The 23,041-nt window shown below is 46.8% G+C and overlaps 1 protein-coding gene across 1 annotated transcript in view; it reads right to left on the bottom strand.

Moving 5' to 3' along the window:
- CCDC40 (coiled-coil domain 40 molecular ruler complex subunit) overlaps positions 1-23,041 on the bottom strand; it is a 41,760-nt gene that overhangs the window by 7,313 nt on the left and 11,406 nt on the right. The window contains exons 8-16 of the mRNA XM_068530843.1: positions 18,612-18,769; positions 18,310-18,432; positions 14,547-14,668; positions 7,127-7,370; positions 6,864-7,046; positions 2,389-2,634; positions 1,196-1,409; positions 607-776; positions 406-497 (exon numbers count right to left, since the gene is read on the bottom strand). Of these exons, the coding sequence (XP_068386944.1) occupies positions 406-497; positions 607-776; positions 1,196-1,409; positions 2,389-2,634; positions 6,864-7,046; positions 7,127-7,370; positions 14,547-14,668; positions 18,310-18,432; positions 18,612-18,769 (1,552 nt within the window). The remainder of the gene's footprint in view (positions 1-405; positions 498-606; positions 777-1,195; positions 1,410-2,388; positions 2,635-6,863; positions 7,047-7,126; positions 7,371-14,546; positions 14,669-18,309; positions 18,433-18,611; positions 18,770-23,041) is intronic.

Raw genomic sequence — 23,041 nt, 5'->3', positions numbered from 1 at the left:
GACCAATCTCATTTTTGTTTAAAAAAAAAAATGAAAGAAATACACAGAGAAAATGGTAAAGTAAGAGGGTTGGATTAAGTGTGATTCTCCTTTCTACTCTGCACATAGTGTTACGGTTTAAAATGCTTACCGTTGGGTCTGGATTACTCTTACAATCAGGCACCAGAAAGATCATACAGTTTTTAAAAAGTCTGTCCCAAAGGAAGCCACTCTGTTCCCAGCGACCACGATCATGGGTTTGGTGGGAGGGCTGCCCTGAGCGCAGGAGACAAGAACCCCACTCTTCCCCGGGATCCCCCTCGGGTCCCAGAGCCGCCCCCACCTCCCGGGCCGGTTTACGTGGACGGTGGCCTCCCACGGCTCCGTGGGGCAGCGACCCTGGGACCAGAGGCGCCCGGCACTCACTCCGCCTCCACCAGGCTGTTGAGCACGGCAGCCTTCTCCTCCCTGAGCTCGTTCAGCTTCTCCTGCATTTCGATGGTCTCTCGCTCCGAGGCCTGCATGGGGAGGGGGCGGCTGAGGGTGGGGCTGAGGGCGGCGCACACCTGTTCCCCCGCCCCGCCCCCTGCCTGTCCACCGCGGGCGGGAGCTCAAGGTGGAGCCCACCTTGAGCGCGTGCACGAACTCGCCCTCGGTGGCCAGGTTGCCCTGCTGCAGCTCCTCGGCGCTGCATCGGTTCTGGTTCATCAGCACGTTGAGCTTCTTCAGGTCGCTGTCCAGGTCCCTCATGTGCCGCTCGATCTGCTTCTGCTCCTTCTTCTCCTGGTCGATCTTGTCTGCGGGGAGGGCGGCCGGGGGTCGGGGGTGGCCCCTGGGGGTAGTGATCCGGGTCTGTGCCCAGAGCGCCCTACGGCCCCGCCGACCTTTGGGCACCCCCGCCCAGCCAGAGGAGGCCGAAGGGAACAGGGTTGGCGCTCAGACACCAAGCCCCTAGGAAAGACCAGCCAAGCTCAGGGGCAGGGCCGGAAAGCAACGACCCTGACCACCAACAGGGGGGTTTGGGTGGCCCAAGGGCAGGAGCAGCAGGCGGCAGGACCTCCGGGGAGAAGTGGGCATGATGCGTTCAGGCCGAGTGGGCCCTGGACACCAGGCAGCACTTCCTGTGGGGCTGCAGGGCTGGGCTGACCAGGTGGGACCAGGTGGGACCGGGACACCACAGCAGGTGCTGTGGAGGGGGCTGGGCAGGGGAGCTCACTTTCTATCCGTAGTTTCTTCTGCTCCAGGATGTGGATGTCCTTCTTGGACATGTCCAGGGAGGCCAGGTGCTCCTCGCGCTCCTGCGTGACCGTCACCATCTCCTGCTGCAGTCGGAGCCAGGTCACCTGGGCCTGCGTCACGCCGGCGTTGTGCTCCTCGATCAGCTTGGTCAGCCTCTTGATCTCCAGCTCCAGGGGCCCCACTTCTTCCCCCTGAAAGTGATGTTCACCAGAAAGCACAATGAGCCTCTAAATCCGGGTGGGCTGCCGAGGTTGGGGACCCCTGAGATCATGTGTCTGTACGACGAGTAGGGGGTCTTTACTCAGAGGGACCAGGGACCCTGTCATTGGGTCCCCTCCCCTGAGGGCCCAGGCCATATGGCCTGACCTGCTGTGGGAGATATGGGTCTGGGGGTCTGTGACCCCTTCCCCTCCCTCCACTGGCCGGGCCCCACCATGCCCCAGTCTTGGGGCAGGGGCAGCAGGGCCTCTGTCACCCAAAGGGGCTTTGCAAATTGTCTTCTAACAGCACACTGTCATGGGTTAGGGTCTTTACTCCCTTGGAATCCACTCAGGTTGCAGCTCTGAGACCGCACTCTGGTGTCGAGGTCTACCTAAGAGTGTGCCCCCAGCTGCCCATTCTGCTCTGGGACTTGAAACTGTTGGTGGGTTCCTCAGGTCAGCGATACCTGGATAATCTGTAGGACTTCAAGCCCCAAACTCATCAGACCACTTCACTCAGAGCTGCAGTCAGTGGGTGAGATCCCGCCCGCTGCCTGTCTTCGCATAGCCCGTGGGCCGCACAGAAAATCAGAAGAGAATTTTGTGCCAGGCGGAAGTTATATGGAATTCAAACTTCAGGGACCCTAAGTTAGGTTCTACTGCACACAGCCACACCTGTCTGTTTACGTACTGCCTGTGGCTCCTCCTCATAGCCGCTGGGGTGAGGGGTTGCAACAGAGACCATCTGGCCTGTAACACCTGAAATACTGACTATCTGGCCCAACAGAGAAGGTCTGCAGACAGCCCCTGAGTCAGAGCATTCTGCACAGACACATGCGCTTCACCTGTAAGATCGGCGGGACAGGAACGCGTGTGTCCTACGTGAGTTCGTTTCTGAACATAAGAAGTTCCTGAAATGGCCAGGCATAGATATCAACCCGAGCGGCCTCTCCCGGCCCTGGGGTCTTACCCCGAGTTCAGAAATCATCTGCTCCAGCTGCTTGTTCAAAAAGTTGATGAGGCCTTGCTTTCTCTCAATCAGGATTGCGCGCCTGGAGATTTCATTTTCACTGTTTGTGATGAGGTCGTTGACTTTTTTCACTTCCTTGTCCAGCTCGGCCAGTGTCTTCTGATGCATGTCCAGCCTGCAGCTGGTGTTCGTGATGTCCAGGGTGGTCTGAGCAATGTCACCGTCAATCTTGGAATGATGTGTCACCTGAATTAGCAGAAGGAAACATGTCTGAACTTTTTTTCTCTTTCTGGGAGGCTCCAAATGAGCTGGTTGGCTTCTTGTTTCCTTGATCCTCCGGGTATTCATCTGGAGAAATTCCAAAACATAATCAGGAGAGGAGGATGTTGGCTTTCTCTCCACCTCATGACCTGTCAAAGGACCTACTTGTTGGAACCCTATTGATTTCTCACAAAAAAAGAAAGCTAACATTATTGTCTCTTCTTATCAAACAAACAGTAACGTGCACTGAAATGGGGAAATGTGAAAATACATATGATCACCCATAAATCTGCCACACAGCTAGCCAGCATCACTATTTAGAATCTATCCTGCTTTCCCGACTTTGTATATAAACCCCTCTCCCCGCCCCCAACCAAAAGAAAAACAGGATCACACTCTACATATAGGTTTGTAAGCCACTTTGCAATTTGACAAATTTCACGTCATGTCATTTTTAATGGCTGTGTAATACTCAGTCATATTTGTAACAGAGATTAGGAAGCAAGTCACAGCTGTCCCTGGGAATGTCATCTGTTCCACAATGATCATGGGGCACTGCTCTTGACAGCTCGTGTGTTTTGGTGAGGAAAACCAAGATGCCTGCCTTCTTTGAGCTTGTCAATCTGTTATCAACATTCCGACTCTAAATAATGTTGTGACAAACACCAACTTCTAATTTCTATTTGATGGGACAAATGTCCTTACATTTCACTGGAAAAGCTGGACACAGTCCTTGAGAGAAAAGATTGTACTGTGGGGTGTCACTTGCCACTTGGCCGGAGGCTTGTGACCCTGGGGCTCTCGCCAACCTTGGTTCTGGGGGTGGGAGCTTCGGCCCAGGGCAGAAATGCCCAGGGCTCCTCGGGGCTGCCACTGTCCTGAAGGCTGGGCCAGCCCACCCTGCCTCCTCTGTTGGCTTCCGAAGACAGATTTGCTCCATTCTTTCCTACAATGGAGGGTTGATCATACGGATACTTGTGAGAATCAGGGAGGGAGGCAGCTCGGGCTCACTTTGGGATCAGGGCCCTTTTCCCCGAGCTGTGGCTCTGCCTTGACCTTGCTAGCCAGCCCCTCTCCATTGGTTGCCCACTAGTTCCTGCCCATGCAAATCCTCAGCTCTCTACCAGCCTGTGGCTCCCATCAACTCCTAGTCTCCCAGGGTCATCTCTGCCCCTCCCCACATGACCCCAGCTGGCTCTGTCACACATGCACTCTCTGACCAGCCATCGTGCATGGCTTTCCAGGACATTCCTAGGTTTAAAGCCAGACCCTGCCGGCATCTCAAGTCACCCAGCTCCTTGCGGTCACACCTTGGCCCCTCTGGCCCCTCTGAGCTCTGGCTATCCACCTGTCCCTTTCTTTGCCAAGACCATCCAAGGTCAATGGGTCTTCACAGGGGCCCTGCCTTCCTCTCTACCCCAGTGCTAGCCACCCTGGAAGGGCTTCAGTTCCTAAGTCCCCTTTCAGCCACCAACCAGGCCAACCAGAGCACCCCGACCTCCCCTCAGTCCCCTCGGGCTGTTTGTCCCCTTTGTTGAGACCACCCTGGCCTCCTCCTGGGACATCAGTACTGCTCCTGAACTAACTGTGTAGGCCCCATGGTTCACCTGTGCCTGCCCTCCCTCTGGACCCAGCTGTGGATGATTCTGTCCCTCCACAATCTCTGCTCCTTGTCCCAGATATGCCCACCCTGTCTGCCACCAGCCCATGGGGTGTAATGAGCAGTTCGGGAAAAGTGCCCCCTTCCAGAGCTGGACTTGCACCTGCTGGCTATTGTTGTAACAAATGCTGGCCCAGGACTCTTTACTGCCCTCCTGTGGACGTGGGTGGTAGTACACCTGCCACCCACCAATTGTTGCAACAGATGCTGGACCAGGATTTTACTGCCGTCCTGTGGACATGGGTGGTGGTCCCAGATATGCCCACCCTGTCTGCCACCAGCCCACGGGGTGTAATGCGCAGTTTGGGAAAAGTGCCCCCTTTCCAGAGCTGGACTTGCATCTGCTGGCTATTGTTGCAACAAATGCTGGCCCAGGACTCTTTACTGCCCTCCTGTGGACATGGGTGATAGTAATGGGCTGCCCACCAATTGTTGCAACAAATGCTGGCCTGGGACTCTTTACTGCCCTCCTGTGGACATGGGTGATAGTAATGGGCTGCCCACCAATTGTTGTAACAAATGCTGGCCTGGGACTCTTTACTGCCCTCCTGTGGACATGGGTGGTAGTACACCTGCCACCCACCAGTTGTTGCAACAGATGCTGGACCAGGATTTTACTGCCACCCTGTGGACATGGGTGGTGGTATACTTGCTGTCCACCAACTGTTGCAACAAATGCTGGACTAGGACTCCTTATTGCCCTCATGTGGACATGGGTGGTAGGACATGTGCCACCCACCAATGGCAACAAACGCTGACCCAGGACTCTTTACTGCCCTCCTGTGGACATGGGTGGTAGTACACCTGCTGCCCACCAATTGTTGCAACAGATGCTGGACCAGGACTTTACTGCCCTCCTGTGGACATCAGTGGTATTACACATGCCGCCCATCAATTGTTCCAATGAACGCTGGCCCAGGACTCTCTACTGCTCTCCTGTGGACTTGGGTGGTAGTACACCTGCTGCCCACCAATTGTTGCAACAAATGCTGGACCTGGACTCCTTATTGCCCTCTTGTGGACATGAGTGGTAGTACATGGGCCGCCTACGTGGGTGGCTGGGGACGAGCGGCACCTGGGGGCCAGGGGACCGGCCTCTGTGGTGCTGCAGCAGGGCCGGGCAGGTTTACTTCACACCCACCACACTCCATAGCTTCTCCAGTACACACTGCCCCCCACCCCCAGTTTTGCTCCCAGCAGGTAGTCTTGCCCCCACTTCCCAGAATAAGAACTGGAAATACTCCACCAGCATCAGCTAGGGCCTCTCAAGGAGATCCAGGCATGGGTGGTCTTGGTTCCAGCCCTGTCTCCCTGGTTCCTTGGCACACCAGGCCAGGAGCGAGCTGGTCTCCTCCCAGGTGTCTGGGAGGGGTGAGGTGCTTCAGGCTGCTAGCCAGATAGACAGCAGCCCCGAGGCAGGGGTTCACATCACAGGAAGAGCCAAAGAAGAAACTATTTAAGTAACAAATTGCTTTTCTAAGGACACAGGGACCCCCCCCCCCACTCAGAGAAAAGCAAGACCCCTGGGGGAGCAGGAGAGAGCTCATGACAGGGGTAGGGGGGGGGGTCCCCAGGCCAGGTGGGCCAATCACATTCACTCAGGACCTCCAGGCACACCCTGGGGAGGCAGAGGCTTGGGCAACTCCACAATCCATTTAAAATGCTCCTACCAGTTTGACCAGGGTTTCTGCTGCAGCAATTTATCCTCAGACATGTGGACAAAGATGTGTGAGCAAGCATGTTCAGTGCTGAGTTATTTATAAAGTTTAAAACCTAGAAGCAACCTGAAGTGTCTAATGAGAGAACTGTTGAACAAAACACATACATTTGTAGGATGAAATGTGATGCATAAGCCAACATGTACTTCTTCTAAGAATATTTAATGGAAAATGTTATGTTGAATGTGGTCAATAATGTAAAATAAAACACTACATACATAGTGAAAAATTCATTGACAACTACACTTGTTTGTGCACTTTTCTCTCTGTGTTGTATTTCATTAAAGTTAATGTAAATGGATTAGAGTGGATTAAAAACTGGTATATAGTAAGAGTCCTATGTCCTCTAGGGTTGTGTGTGCACAGGTGTCTTCACACGTGTGTTCATGTATGTGAACATGTTGCACAAATGTGTGCATGTTGGCGTGTGTGTGAACGAGTATGCGTGTGTTTGCTCACACGTGGGGATGTGTGCACGTGGGGATGTGTATGTGCACGTGTGTTTCTGTGTGTCTTTGTGTGTATGAGTATGACCGTGTGTGTTTCGAAAAATTTCCAGAGGAAATACACCACAATTTCAGAAGAGATTATCTCTGGATGGTGGGACTGCAGCTGTCTTATTTTCCTCCTATGCCTTTTTGTACTTCTAGGTTTTCTACAATAAAAATGCATTCCTTTTCAACTAGAAAAAAATGAAAGATGAATGAACATGCTGAGTGCCCCTTGCTCCCGCCCATTCCACCGCATGTGGTCTGTTCCCTGCGAGAGGCGCCCCAATGCCTGCTCTCCCTGAGGGCACCTGCCTTTCGAGGCCCGGGTGTGTGCAGGTGGCATACCAGGTTGGTCTTTTCCTTCTGGAGCTTCAGGATGAGCTGGTGGAAGGACTTGGTCATCTTGTTGGAGGTCATGTGCTCTTGCAGCTTCTCCACGATGGAGGCATCCATCTTCCTCCTCAGCGCCAGCTCATGCTGGATGGTCTGGTGGAGAGTCTGCAATTCGCCCATGGTTGCCGTGTATTCCTGGAAAGGAAGAGCTAGAGGGTGGGTGCTGTGAAGGAGGTCGGGGAGGCTTGCCCTGCGGGTGGGAGACATGACCGTACCATGTGGGCCTTGCCCAGTGCGTCCTCCGTGTCCAGCAGGGTGAGCCTGCAGGTGTTGAACTCGTTCTGCAGGGCCTCCTCCTTGGCCAGGCACTGCGAAGTCAGTTTCTGCATCAGGCTGGTTTCTGTCTCTGCCCGGTTCAGGATACTGGCCAGCTTCTCGTTCTTTTCTTCCTCCTTTATGATGGATTTCTTACAGGCTTCGAGCTCGCCATCCATGGACTTGACCTGATGCTGGCATTCGCTGCCAAAATTGAAAGAGCAAAGCTAGGACATCGGAACACCAATGTGTATGGTGGTGCCCTGCTCAGAGGAAGCTCACAGAGTGGAGAGAAAGAAATTAGGAAACCAACTCTTTTAATAGTAGTCGAATCTTTTTTTTTAAATTTTTTATGACGTTCGCATATTATTTATTTATTTATTTATTATTTTTTGGCCGCACCGCACGGCACGTGGGATCTTAGTTCCCTGACCAGAGATCCAACCCACACCTCCTGCAGTGGAAGCATGGAGTCTTAACCACTGGACTGCCGGGGAAGTCCCAATAGTAATCGAATCTTGACTAATATTTTCTAATGTATTAGAACTATTATCCGGGACTTCCCTGGCAGTCCAGTGGTTGGGGCTCCATCCTTCCACTGTAGGGGGCATGGGTTCAATCCCTAGTTGGGGAACTAGGATCCTGCATGCTGTGCAGCCAAAAATAAAAAAAATAAATAAAAATAAAAGTTAAAAGAACTATTATCCATCTCAAGTCCAAGTCTAAAACTCTTCTAATATTGTGATTATGGGAGGGGGAAAGGGCAGGAAACTGTTGCCTTGTGCTTGTGGGTGGGGAATGGTTGGCGCCAGCCCATCTCCTTTAGTCATGACCATAACCCTGGAAAGGATATGCTGTTATCTCAGTTTTGTACTCGTGAACACGAAGCTTAAAGCATTAGAGGCACACAGTGAATGGTGTGGCTGGGAGGAACACAGGTGGCTGTCTCTTCAAATCCCCTCAGCATACTGGTCATGGAAATACCCATAAGTAATGACAAGGTAAAAAATGCAGATCCTGGATAATGGAATTTGCATTTTTGTGTGTGAGACATTTTTTCCCTTTCATTCTGTGCTGTCCTGCTGTACTTTAAGCATGCTTTTCTCTACTTATGGTATCTTATCCTTTGAATAAGTTCTTATTCAACAATTCAAAAAGTACTGTCTTCTTGAACTAGAATAATACCTTCCATATTTTTCTCACATCTATTCCTGGGCCTTGAACTCTCTTCCCCAAGCAACCTGTTACTGTCTCTTAAATGTCTTGCCAGATATATTTTGTGCATATATAAACATTATGTTTGTGGGTGTTTATGTATTTCTCTCCACTTAAAAAATTACAAGTGGAAGCTTAGTATATCCTATTCTGCACCTTACTTTTTCTTGTGTTGTATCTTAGAGATATTCATTATCAGTGTACATAGAAATTGCCTTAATTCTTTTCAATGACCAGTATTTTAAATATCTCATTGGTATACGATTAGGCTCTATCCAGTTTTCTGTTCTTTCCCCAATTTCACCAGTATAGCAATAAACACCTGCACACATTAAAAAAAAAAAAAAAGATACTGAAGAGATATGCTGTGTTCACGCAGCAGAAGATTCAATATTATGAAGGTGTCAATTCTCCTCAAACTGCTCTATAGTCTCAATGCATTTCCAATCTCAATGCCAGTAGGCATTTTTCCCCCAGAAATTGACAAGCTAATTCTAAAATTCATATGGAAATCCAAAGGACCTAGAATAGCCAAAATAAGTTTGTAACAGAAGAAAAAGGACTCCCAGTGTCTGATTTAGAGACTTTCTATAAAGCTGTACTTATGAAGACAATGTGGTATTGGTGAAAGACAAATAGATCAATAGAACAGGATGGAGAGTGTACACACACACACACACACACACACACACAATTGACTGATTTCTGACAAAGGTGCCACAGTATTTCAGTGGAGAAAGGATGGTCTTTTCACCAAGGGTGCTAAGACAACTGGAGATGGACATGCAAAAAAAGACTGAACCTCAGACCATAATAAAATTAACTTGAAATAGATCATATACCTAAATGGAAGAGCTAAAATTATCAAACTTTAGCAGAAAACATAGAGAAAATCTTTATGACTCTAGGTCAGGCAAAGATTTCTTAGAGAGGACATAAAAAGCATGAACTATGAAAGAAAAAAATTAATAAATTGGAATTCATCAAAATTTAAAACTTTGGCTCTTCAAAAAACACTGTTAAGAGAATGAAATTACAAGCCAGCCTGGGGAAAAACATTTTCAAAATACACATCTGGTAAACGACTTGTATCCAGAACATATGAGAACTCATAACTCAATAATCAGATAAACCACTCAGTTTAAAAATGAGCAAAAGAATAAAATACCTAGGAATAAACCTATGTAAGAAGGCAAAAGACCTGTACTCTGAAAACTAAAAGACACTGATGAAAGAAATTGAAGATGACACAAACAGATGGAAAGATATACTATGTTCTTGGATTGGAAGAATGAATATTGCTAAAATGACCATACTGCCCAAAGCAATCTACACATTCAATGTGATCCTTATCGAATCACCAATGGCATTTTTCACAGAATTGGAACCAAAAGTTTTAAAATTTGTATGAAAACACAAAATATCCTGAATAGCCAAAACAATCTTAAGAAAGAAGAACAGAGTTGGAGGAATCACACTCCCTGACTTCAGACTACACTACAAAGCTACAGTAATCAAAAGAGTATGGTGCTGGCACAATAAAACAGACACATAGATCAATGGAACAGAATAGAGAGCCCAGAAATAAACCCACATACTTATGGTCAATTAATCTATGACAAAGGAGGCGTGAATATACAATGGAGAATAGACATTCTCTTCAATAAGTAGTGCTGGGAAAACTGGACAGCTACTTGTAAAAGAATGAATTAGAACATTCTCTAACACCATATACAAAAATAAACTCAAAATGGATTAAAGACTTAAATGTAAGACTGGATACTATAAAACTCCTAGAGGAAAACATAGGCAGAACACTCTTTGACATAAATTACAGCAATATTTTTTTGGATCTATCTCCTAGAGTAATGGAAACAAAAGCAAAAATAAACAAATGGGACCTAGTTAAACTTAAAAGGTTTTTCCCAGCAAAGGAAACCATAAACAAAACAAAAAGACAACCTACAGACTGGGAGGAAATATTTGCAAATGATGTGACTGACAGGGGATTAATTTCCAATATACACAAACAGCTCAAACAGCTCAACATAAAAAAAACAAACAACCCAATCAAAAAATGGGCAGAAGATCTAAATAGACATTTCTCCAAAGAAGACATACAGATGGCCAACAGGCACATGAAAAGATGCTCAACATTGCTAATAATCAGAGAAATGTAAATCAAAACTACAATGAGGTATCACCTCACACCAGTCAGAACGGTCATCATCAAAAAGTCTACAAATAATAAATGATGGAGAGGGTGTGGAGAAAAATTTACATTCCACTGTTGGTAGGAATGTAAATTGCTGCAGCCACTATGGAAAACAGTATGGATGTTCCTTAAAAAACTAAAAATAGAGTTACCATATGATCCAGCAATCCCACTCCTGGGCATATATCCAGAAAAGACAAAAACTCTAATTCAGAAAGATTCCTGCACCCCAGTGTTTATAGCAGTACTGTTTACAATAGACAAGACATGGAAACAACCTAAATGTCCATCGACAGATGAATGGATAAAGAAGATGTGGTATGTGTGTATGTATATATATATATATATATATATATATATATATACACACATGGACACACACACATATATATGCAATTACTCAGCCATAAAAAGAATGAAATAATGCCACTTGCAACAACATGGATGGACCTAGAGATTATCATACTAAGCGAAGTAAGTCAGTCGGAGAAAGACAAATATATGATATCACTTATATGTGGAATCTAAAAAAATGATACATATGAACTTATTTACAAAACAGAAATAGACTCACAGACATAGAAGACAAACTTACGGTTACCAAAGGGAAAGGGGGTAGAGAGATACATTGGGAATTTGGGATTAACAGATATATAGATAAACGATAGCACAGGGAACTATATTCAATACCTTGTAATAACCTACAATGGAAAAGTATATATACATATATATATATATATATATATGTATATATATATATCTGAATCACTTTGCGGCATACCTGAAACATTGTAAATAACTATACTTCAATTTTTAAAAATGAGCAAAAGACACCTTTTATCAGAGAAGATATATGCATGGCAAATACTCACATGAAAAGACGTTCAATATCATTGGTCATTAGGAAGATGCAAATTAAAATCTCGACAGGACACCACAACATATCTACTAATGGCTAAAATTTAAATGACGGCACTATTAAGTGTTGGTGAGGATGAGAATGGCTGGGAATCTCAAACGCTGCCAAAGTGTTTCCCAAAGTGGTCTGTTCCATTTTGCATTCCCACACCAAGACCTGCACACAATGTCACAGCAACTCTGGTCATGCTACCGTCCAAACTGGAAACAACCAAATGTTGATATATCCACATGAGGGCCTACTACTCAGCAACTGATCTTGTAACATCAGGCTGACTCTCAAAGCACTGTGCAAAGTGAAAAAAAAGCTAGACAAGAAAAGCTACGTATTGTGTGATCCTGTTTATATGACATTCTAGAAATGACCAAACTATAGGAACAGAAAGCAGATCAGGGTTGCTGGGGGCTGGAGGTGGGAAGAGGTACTGACTTCTGGGATGCAGGAAATAGCTGATATCTTGAGTGTATGATGGCTACTTGCGTCTGTCCATTTGCTGAACTGAACTGTGCTCTGAAAAAGGATAACTTTTTACATAACACTAATAATTTACATAATAAATTTGTACATAAATTATCCTCAATAAACCAAACTTTTAAAAGTTACTCATTTTCTTTTTTAGGAAGTAGAAGCCTTATAAATACCTAGAATTTGACAATAACAATAACAATAAGACATCCAATATTTATGACACAAATCTGAACACTCAGTAAAACATGCATGGGGGAAAAGACACCAGAATGCTAGCTAATCAACTGTCATTGTCACAAAAGGAGAAAGACTGTGGTATTTTAAATCTTTATCTCTGTTTTTCTAATTTCCTGTAATGTGATCACTTACCCTTGATAAAAATTATTTTTAAAAAAGACACACTTGGGAATCCCCTGGCGGTCCAGTGGTCCAGGACTCGGCACTTTCACTGCTGTGGCTCGGGTTCAATCCTTGATCAGGGAACTAAGATCCCACAAGACCCACAGAATGGCCAGAAATAAAAAAAATAATAAAATAAAAAAGACACTCTTTAAAAATGTCCTTCATAGAGAACAAACTGGTGGTTGCCAAGGGGGAGGGGGTTGAGGGAGGGATGGAGTGGGAGGTTGGGGTTAGCAGATATAAGTTTTTATATATAGGATGGATAAACAACAAGGTCCTACTGTAGAGCACAGGGAACTATAGTCAATATCCCATGATAAACCATAATGGAATAGAATATTTAAAAAATGTCTACATATGTATAACTGAATCACTTTGCTGTACAGCAGAAATTAATACAACATTGTAAATCAACTGTACTTCAATAAAAAAATTGATTAAAAAAAGTCCTTGATTAACAGATACCAGTGGAAAATAAACAGAATGAAAAGAACTGGTGGAATCTAGAATATGTCTGAAGCTTGGCCCAATCCATCTGAGGATTAAGAGGGAACCTGTTACAGGATCTCAAAGCGATAAAGCTGATAGATTAACACCCAGCAGAGGTGCTGAGCCCTGCCTGTCCCACACGTTTCCTGTCGGGAGGTATGACAGAGGCAGATACCAGGGCACAAGGGGACCTGTTTGTGTCCCTATCCCTGAGAGGGTGTAAATTCTAGGCAGGGTATCCCCCCCATCCCAAGTTGAGCACAGTATAGTCTTTGTATTTTCTGGCTTGTTCTGAGACGTTTCACATGGAAATGACCCATTTGCTTTGAATGTATGACTTTCAGTGTTTGCTGCAGCCTCAACATGATTCTTCACCTGTGGTTGGGAGGCACTCCTAATGCGACTTTGTCACTAACTACAAAGATTCCGTAGGAGCTGCTGCCTTTCAAGTCTCTGTGTGGTAGGGACCCACAATAATAGAATATGATTGCTTACACACACACACACACACACACACACACACACACAAAACACACACACACAGGAAGTGCTGGACAATGGGGGGGTCCCTGTGGGGGGCACAGGCCATGAGACTCCCAGCCTCAACCTTACTCAAGGTCGACGTTGGGCAGGAGGAAAAAGCTGCCCACAGGCCAAGGCCTCTCCTGCACCAAACACAGGACAGCATTGAGGGGGCAGACACAGCGGGAGTGGGTAGGCCAGCAGCCCCAGGGGGCAGGGTAGAGAGGAGCCCAACCCCACAGCCCTGAGCCCGCCCGGTTCCTCCACCTGCGTGTTTAAAGGGAAAGCAGATCTTTAGCCGGACTTTGCCTGGACAATTCCATGATTCTCCCTTTGGCTTTCTCTCATCGACTCAGGGAAATGAAGGAAACGAGTATTTTTAAGCCAGCATTACCCATGTAAAATGGCTTGTTTTAAAAACAATCAGTCCCTCCGTTTTTGTTTTTCTGAGGTCGAGTCGAGCTATGATGTGCTCCCTCCAGAACCGGCTTCCACATCTGGGCCCCAAGCACCCTGGAGGTTTGGGGAATTCAGGCAGTGCTGTGTCTGGAAGCCTGTCTCCAGCACCCCGCCCAGGCTACACGTCCAGCCCTCGCTAGAAGTGAGAGGGGAACGCGAGGGGGGCCTCTTCCTTCCCTTTTCATGGAGATTAAAGCAGGATTTCGGATGGAACTCAGCCCTTGGCAGAACAATAGAGAAGGGATGAAGTTTCTGCACACAGGTGGTGAAACTGCAAATCAAAGGGACACCTTTATCTCCCCAAGATAAATACCCCTTTTTCTTTCTCTCTCTCTCTCACTGTTTCTCCTTAATCCTCCCAGGAAATCTGAGCGTGAAAGCTTTGCTGCTCCTGGTGCCACGGAAAGTTTGAAAGGATTTAAGAAACACTGAAATCTGGGTGAACAATAAGGGTGGCTTCAGGGCGGAAGCTGGGGCCGAAGGGCTGCGGGGCTGCAGGTGCACCCCTTTGTCCCAGGAGAGCCGAGGATGGGCACTCCGTGCTCACCTGTGAGGAGCTGGGCGTGGAGTCCACTCCGCACCCGCCTCCGCGTTCCCACACTTGTCACGAGCTCTCCCCGCTCGCCCAGACCCCCCCGTGGTCCTGAGCCACCTGGCCCACCTCCATGGCAACCAGAAGGGCCGCCTGTACCTGAGTGCCTCTTGGATGGTCTTGTGAGCCTCGTCGCGATGCTTCATGCCCACCAGGCTGGTGGCCCACTGCTGCAGGATGCGCTTTTTCTCCATGTTGATGGCATCTATTTCCATGCAGGCCTGCAGTGGAGCGTTGAGGTTACTTGGATGTTGGTCTTATGTCATTAAGCTCAGAGCCCCAAAAGGATGTCGGAGAGCCCCGAGCTTCCTGAATCATCTTCCTTCTCTGTCACCCATGCTTTTCTTTATCTGCATCAGCAGAAGGACACATGTCAAATTAAACATGGCTCTAAAGACCTGTCTAACACCTGCCTGAGCCTTGAGCCCCAGCTGTGACACGGGAACAGTAACAGTACCCACATCCTGCGGCCGTCGGATCAGAGGGGATGGTGCCTGTACACCCAGCACGTTCTTAGCTCGACCACAATTGCTGTGTCGTGTGGTGCTCAGAATGTCCTGATGGTCATTTCAGTGGAATCATTGCACCGTTAGCAAGTTGGCCTCGTGCTGATTCCTGGAAGGGGCACTGAGTGGGAGCTCGGGTGAGACCCCCATTAGGCCACGAGCATCTCTGTGGAGGTGCTGAGTCCCAGCAGCGTCTGCTCTTGGTGGATGTGCACGGTAGATGCTGGAGGAAGTCAGAGTGGCCTTGAACACTCACAGGGACGATAAAAGGGTGGAGCTGGACGTGAAAGGAGGCATCACCCCTGGGGATCCCACTCTCAGGTGTCAGGGCTTTAAAAAATCATCTATTCATTATTATTATTATAGAGCATAAAGTGGTATGAATTAATTATACCATGACTGGTGAGACATTTCTGGATTTGGGTAAGTTATTAACTGAGGAGGTTGCTCTGTGCCGTGGAGTAGGTTGTGCACTGCCCAACAGTGCCCGGCCGAGGCAGTAGGTACCAAAACCACTGGGCTCCTCCCCAGGCTGGGCTCTGTGGGGCTGGTCAGCCAGAGGCAGGTGCCCCCCGACTCCCCAAGGCTGCCGGTCAAGGGCCTGCTGACCAAGGTACAGGCTGAGATGCAAAAATCGAGGCTGAATTCAGTCTTTAAATGTTTTAAACACACTCCTCATCAAAAAAAGTGTTTATTCTACTCAAATTAGAATATGGAAATAAGCAAAAAGAAAATAAAAATAATCCCACAACTTAGCGTTTACCATTTCTAACACCCCGGTGTTATCTTCCTGTGTGTGTGTGTGTTTTGTGTGTGTGTGTGTGTGTGTGTGTGTGTGTGTGTTTAAGCAATCATATCCTATTATTGTTTTGTAACTTAGTATTAAAAAGTAGCGGGGGGCTTCCCTGGTGGCACAGTGGTTGAGAATCTGCCTGTCAATACGGGGGACACGGGTTCGAGCCCTGGTCTGGGAAGATCCCACATGCCGCGGAGCAACTAGGCCCATGAGCCACAGTTACTGAGCCTGCGCGTCTGGAGCCTGTGCTCCACAGCAAGAGAGGCCGCGATAGTGAGAGGCCCGCGCACCACGATGAAGAGTGGCCCCCACTTGCCGCAACTAGAGAAAGCCCTCGCATAGAAAGGAAGACCCAACACAGCCATAAATAATAAATAAATACAGTGTAAAAAAAAAAATTGCCATCAACTGGTGGCTTAAACAACAGAAATTTATTTAAAAAAAAAAAAAAAAAAAAGTAGCGGGACTTCCCTGGTGGTCCAGCGGTTATGACTCTGTGCTCCCAATGCAGGGGGCCAGGGTTCGATCCCTGGTCAGGGAACTAGATCCCATATGCATGCCGCAACTAAGAGCCCACAAGCTGCAACTAAGAGTTCGCATGGCACAACTAAGATCCCACATGCTACAACTAAGACCCGGTGCAGCCAAATAAATAAACATTAAAAATAAAAATAAAAAGTAGCATATTGTGAATGGGTTTCCATGCCAGTAAATATTTATTTTATTGGTGGGATAGTCCTCCACTGCATGGATATATCATAATTTGTTTAACTAATGTCCTCTTCTTGGGACTTTCTTCGTTATCACATACAGCACTGTGTCCCCAGTGACTCTCTATTCATTTTGTTCGTGAAGTATGTAATGTATACAGAAATTTTATTTGCATGCCTATTCTCCCTGGAATGAAGTCCAAACAGTGATATTTTGGGAGAGCTTGCTGGGGAGCGGGGTGGGTGTCCCTGACATGCAGTACAGTATTGCCCTTGAATAAGGATCTTGATGAAGACAGACTGCACCCCCGCCATCAGTATGGGAGCCCCAATTCCCCTGCCTTGTTCGTCTTTGCCAGCTTGGTGGGAGAACCCCTGTCCCGCTCTCGTCTGTCGTCAATGTCTGTGTCGTACCTGCCATGGGACCCCTGTTCTGGGTGCAGGAATGCAGGATGAACAAACGTGGGACGGTCCTGCCCCGATGGCACACAGCCAGCAGGGAGGGGCGGGAGGCAAAAAAGACGTAATGAAAGAAAACTACAGCATCGTGTGTGTGTGTGTGTGTACACAATCATCACAGAGCAGAATCGCACACGGCAGATTCTGAATTGATTTTCAAAATCTCTTTGCACCACCAAACTTACTGGTGTTATGCTTAGAAAGGCCTCTCCAACCCAGGGCTTTATAAATATTTATCTTTTTCTTTCTTCTGGTACAGTTTCCCTTGTTTCAATACTTGATCCCATGTGGAATTTTAGTGTGTGGTATGAGGAAAAGATTTGATTTTTTTCCCCAAATGATTAACCAAATGTCCCAACACCACCGGGTGCATAATTCACTCGCTCTCCATTAATTTATAATCCATGAAATTTCCATATAAACGTTTCCTTGATTCTGAGCTCTCTCACAGGCTCCCACAGCCTACCTGTCTGTCCCTGACTCCAGTAATTCATTATTTTAGCCTCTAGGGCTTTATAGTATTTAATGCTAGGTGGACCCACCATTCCGGTTTGTCTTGGACTCCCCTGGTTCTAGCCCAGAAAGTCCCACGTCTCGGGAAATCTGTCATTTCCGGGCAAACTGGGACCGGGGGCCAGCCTTCATGAACCTTCCTCCCTGGACAATTCTCTGCTAGTCCTCTGAATTTATTTTTCAGATTAAAATTAAGAATCACTTTGCTAACTAATAAGGTTTTTCCCCCCTGAGATTCTGATGGGAGCACATTCTAGGTTAAGTATATTCATAGGTTGGCAAGCACTGGACGCTTTCCCATGTGGACCCAGGTGTGTTTGTTCATTTGTTCAAGCCCATTTGTCTCTCCTTCAATAAAAGTGGGTTGTTTCCTTTGTGTCATCACTGCACGTATGAATGCAGATGGTGACTCACAGATTAAAAAAAAAAAGGTCACAGCCACTTTGGTTTCCAGTGCTGGCCACTGAACTTGGAGCTGCACTGAGCCCGTGCCGTCCCTTACTCCACACGGGAAGGGAGATGTGGGCACTGCCCTGGAGCACTGGCTGCCCAGGCTGAGAACGGGTAGGGAAACTTCAGCCGTCTCCGAAAGAGGCCTGCTGTCGCTAAGGAACTTGCTAAGGATGCCCCAGCAAGCAGGACAGAATGTCCCAGCTCCTGAGAGGCCTTTCAGTCTATCACTGGCTACAGTGGGAATAAGAATACCGGCCATCAGTCAGCTGGTATCTACTGTGTCCCCAACGTGGGTCAGCCAGATGCTCTGACAGACAGATGTGCAGGAGGCTGGCCGGCTAACCGGGGGCTCAGTCAGTCTCCTTGCAGGCATGCAGGCACTGCCTGGGCGCTGCCAGATGGCGCTTGTGCCACTGAGCGCTTACCTCGCTCACTGCCTTCCTGAGCGTCCGGGTGTCCTCAGCCTGCGCGCGGTACTGGGCCTCGAACAGGGCAATCTGTTCTTCCAGCTGGTTGGCTCGGGTGGTCAGCTGGTCCACGTGCAGGTCCTGGAAGGGAGGGGACGAGATGCACAGTGAGATGGGTCCCCAGCAACCTCAACCCACGTCAGCAACCCCATGCTGGGCATGGCCCCCAGGGCTGCGGTATTCACGCAGGGCAGGGCTGATCAGATCAGGAAATCAAAGATGTGGCAAATAGTCACACGGGCGTCATCTTTGCAGAATACCTGCTGCTTCTTCTCCAACTCGGCCCGCATGCGCTCGGCTTCCGACTTCTTCACGACTCGCTTCATCACCCGGATGTCGTCACGCACGTCCTGGTCTATGTTCTGCACGTAGAAGAGATGCAGAGCCAGGGTCTCCATCTCGGTTTGCAGAGCTGCCACTGGGGAGAGAGGGGGAGGGTGTCCCAGCATCGCACACCGGACATCATGGAAGCAGCACCCCTACCCCCACTGTGGGGTGGGTCTGGGAAACAGCCTTTAAACTACAAAGACCCATACCTTTTGCCATCAAAGACTTTACAGTCTAGTTGCAGAGACGAAATATATGTAATCTATGCCCACCAACTGCAATAAGCCCTCCATTCCCACCACATATTAGAGATTCTCCGTGTCTAAGGATGTTCTGAAAGTGTCAAGGTTACGAGGCCTCATGTGAATTTTACAGATTTCTTACCACTTAGAGGTTGGCAATCTCAGGTACAGTCCTAAATCCCCTGGGAGGAAACCAGCCTGAAGGGTGGGCTGAGCACCACTGGAGTATGGGTTCCTTGGAACGAAACCCACGTGAGATTGATTTATAAGCTAGAACACCAGTTTATTTAGGGAGATAGACTTCAACCAGTAATTGCTGGCTCACTTGTGTAGAGCACTCCTTATTCAGTGGGTAGATCTAAACAGAAAATAGATTTATAGAACAAAAGGCTGCTGGGTGAATATCATGTTGGAGTTAGGTGATTTTGAAGGATGAACTTAAACTTGAAAAATAATTTTTTTTATTTTTACATCTAAGATGACTGTAAAAACCCTAACACTAGAGAATTCTTTGGCTCCTGTGTGGGTAAGAGTTATGGGGGAGGGGAATGGAGCAAATGCAGGGAAACGAGGGGGGAGGTTTTGTAGAAAGAGTGGTTGCCGGGTGGACTGGGGTGGGGGTATATTTGGGGAGAGGGTCTTTAAAGAGGTAATTAAGATAAAATGAAGTCACCAGGGTGGGCCCTAACAACTGATGTCTTTATGAGAAGAGTAGGTTAGGACACAGACACACAGAGGATGACTTTGTGAGGATACAAGGAGAAGACAGCTGTCTACAAGCCCAGGAGATTGGCCTCAGGAGGAACCACCCTGCCAACACCTTGACCTTGGACATCTGGCCTCCAGAATGACAAGAAGACAAACTTCTGTTCTTCAAGCCGCCCAGTCTGTGGCCCTTTTCTATGGCAGAGGGCGCCAACTAATCCACCCCCACCTGAATCAGAGAGCTCGCCCACCCATCCTTCAGGGCACTCACTTCTGCCCCTCTATCCTTTCCTGGCTGAATGACTGAGAGTCAATATTTCAAATATTCTTTTTAATTTATATTCTTTCAACATTAGTGAAATCAAGTCTGTTTTCACAGTTTGAAGACCAGCTGTCCTTTTCCTTCTCTGACTTGCCCGCTCAAACCATTGGCCCTTCTTCTACAGGTGGGATAGTCGTCTTTTACCTATTAGGCTTCAAAGGGCCCTTCATGTAATAAAAACAGGGTGGCTAGAGTCTTAAATGCCTCCCATGACCTCTGCCCCCAGTGTCACGCCTGTGATTGTGTTTTGTGGCAAAAAGGGAAATGATCAGGTGGGCCTGATCTGAGCAGTTGAGCACTCTAGAAGCAGAGTTTTCTTGACCTGGTGTCAGAAGAGGAAGCCAGAGAGATTTGCAGGGTCAACGGGATTTGTTTAGTGTGAAATAAGAGTCTAAGTGTTTATTTTCAGGTGGTCAAATGATCAAAAATATTTAGTGATTTAAAAATACAACCTGTATTTTCAATTTGCAGTAAATAGCTAAATTCCTGAGTAAATTTCCTGGAACTCCCTACTCCGCACTATTGATCTGTTTGCCCATTTTTTCTCTAGTGCCATTTTGTTTCTATTGCTGTACATTGATACTGTGTTTTGATACCTGATAGGACAATTTCCCTTCATTATCCCTCCTTTTCACAATTTTCTTGGATATTCTTGTGCATTTAGTGTTCCAAGTGAACTTGGAACTTGAAAATCATTGGAGAGCTTTTTAGGTATTGCATGCATGCATTGATAAGGGGAAAAAAGCAAGGAACAGAGCAGTGGGTATAATATGCAGCTACTTGTGTAAAAAATATAGAAAAAAATACAACCCTTGTAACTTTGCTTTTATATGCAAAAACATCTTTAAAAGAATACACAAGAATCAATAATACCGTGTGCCTCTGTGGAGGTGGCTGGAGGCTGGGGCGGGGGAGACCCCAGAGTGCCTTAATTTTGTATTATTACTTCTTGAAAATAATAAATAACTATGTTAAATAAATTCAAGTTCACCCAAAACATCCCATCATGGATTTTAACTGGACTTGCATTGAACTACTTATTAATTTGGAGAGAAATGACATTTGTATCCTCTCATCTGGTTACATGATTGTTCCATTTATTTAAATCTGCTTTATGTCCTTTAGTAAAATTTTATTGTTTTTCTTCAGATAGGTTCACTTGCTTCTTGTTAGACTTATTCCTCAGTATTTTATGGTTGTTATAGCTATTATGGATGAGGTTTTAAAAAATTATAATCCATAATTGGATATGACTGGTAGAAAAGAAAATTATAGCTCTGGTATTCAGTTACTTTATAGATTTCTTAACTGTTTTTTTCATCAGTGATCTTGAATCTGCTAGGTAAACAATCATACCATTGGTGGAGAATGAATTTCATGACTTCATACCCAGAATCTATACTTCGTTTATTTTTCCTGTTTTCTTTCATGGCTGGAACCTCCAAAACAATGCATCCTCGTCTCATTCCTTAACTATGATTACTCCAGGGCTTTCCTCTGAGTAAAACTGCCTTGTTAGTTGCTGATAAATACTTACAAAGAACTTTCCTTCTACCCTAGTTTAGGATGGACAATGAGTTTTATCCAAACACCCATTTGACATCCACTCAGAAGATCTATTTGTTCTCTCTCCTTTAAGAATATAATGCAATGAATCAGTAGATTTCCTAATTTCAAATTATTCCAGAATTAAGCCCTCTTGACTAGGAAGTATTTTTCTTTTCATATATTGCTGAACTTAATCTTTTGTTGCTGAGTAAAAATTTAATATTTGCTAATATTTTATTTAGGATTTTTACACCTCATAAGTAGGACCACTTTATAGTTTTCTGTTTTTGTACGTTGTAAGCTTTTCCAGTAAGGATTGTACTGAACATTGTAAAATAAGCCTGGGGGTGGGGGTGTGGTGTCCCTGGTGGCGCAGTGGTTAAGAATCTGCCTGCCAATGTAGGGGACACGGGTTCAAGCCCTGGTCCGGAAAGATCCCACATGCCGCGGAGCAACTAAGCCCGTGGGTCACAACTGCTGGGCCTGCGCTCTAGAGCCCGCGAGCCACAGCTACTGAGCCCACGTGCCACAACTGTTGAAGCCTACGCACCTAGAGCTGGTGCTCCACAACAAGAGAAGCCACCGCAGTGAGAAGCCCACGCACTGCAACAAAGAATAGCCCCTGCTCACTGCAACTAAAGAAAGCCTGCACACAGCAAAGACCCAATGCAGCCAAAAAAAAAAAAAAGCCTGGGAAGAGTTTCCCAAATTTTCCACCCATTTGTGGGTTAAATAACATAGGAAGTGTCTGGTTTTGTCCTGTCTGTAATTCTATGGCATTTTTTCCCCTTTACCTTTAGAATTTAAAAATTTCACCAACTATGCCTAGGCATGTTTATTTTTTCTTCCACCCATCTGGCCCTCCATGAGTCTTTACATCTGAAGATTCATCTTTCTTGAACTCATGCAAACGTTTTCCTCTGATGTCACTGGTTAATGCCCCTAATCTCCTGGAATTTCTATCTCATGGATACTGACTTTACCAGACCTACCGTCCATGTCTTTTATCTCCTTCTCAAAACGTCCATCACTTTGGGTTTTTGCTTTGAATTCTGGGCAGAATTCCTCAAACTGACCTTTTAGTACACAAGTTCAATTGTTCAATTTCCAGCAGTGCTGATTTGCCTATTTAGTACTTTGGGCGGGGTGCGGGAGGTGATTCTATTTTTTAATTCCGAGTATCCTTTTCCCTAATAGTTGGTTCTCATTTGACTGATGAGATGTCCTCTAAAATCTCATGTCGAACACCAGCTGGCGTATGCTATGTTTTCGGAACCCGGTCTGTGTCTGTGGAGGCGTCCGCTCTCCTGTCTGGGGATTGACACTGATGACTCACATTTGGATGTGAAGGTTTACTGACTGGTGGGCTTCACGCCCCTCCTAAGTGAGGAGGTCAACTGTGGACATTCTCCAGAGGCCAAGCCCCACGTTTCACCTACGGGACAGTGCAGTGGCGGCACCTGGTAGGCAGGGCTGGGACCGCAACCCGAGTTCTTTAGTCTGAAGAAGGGAGAAACGGTGCCGTTAGGTGGGTCCTTGCTTCTGG

This window comes from Eschrichtius robustus, chromosome 20 (genome assembly GCF_028021215.1).
Source record: "Eschrichtius robustus isolate mEscRob2 chromosome 20, mEscRob2.pri, whole genome shotgun sequence".
Classification (NCBI taxonomy): Eukaryota; Metazoa; Chordata; class Mammalia; order Artiodactyla; family Eschrichtiidae; genus Eschrichtius; species Eschrichtius robustus.
The sequence above is the reverse complement of the archived record's forward strand: the minus strand, read 5'-3'. Positions and strand labels throughout refer to the sequence as shown.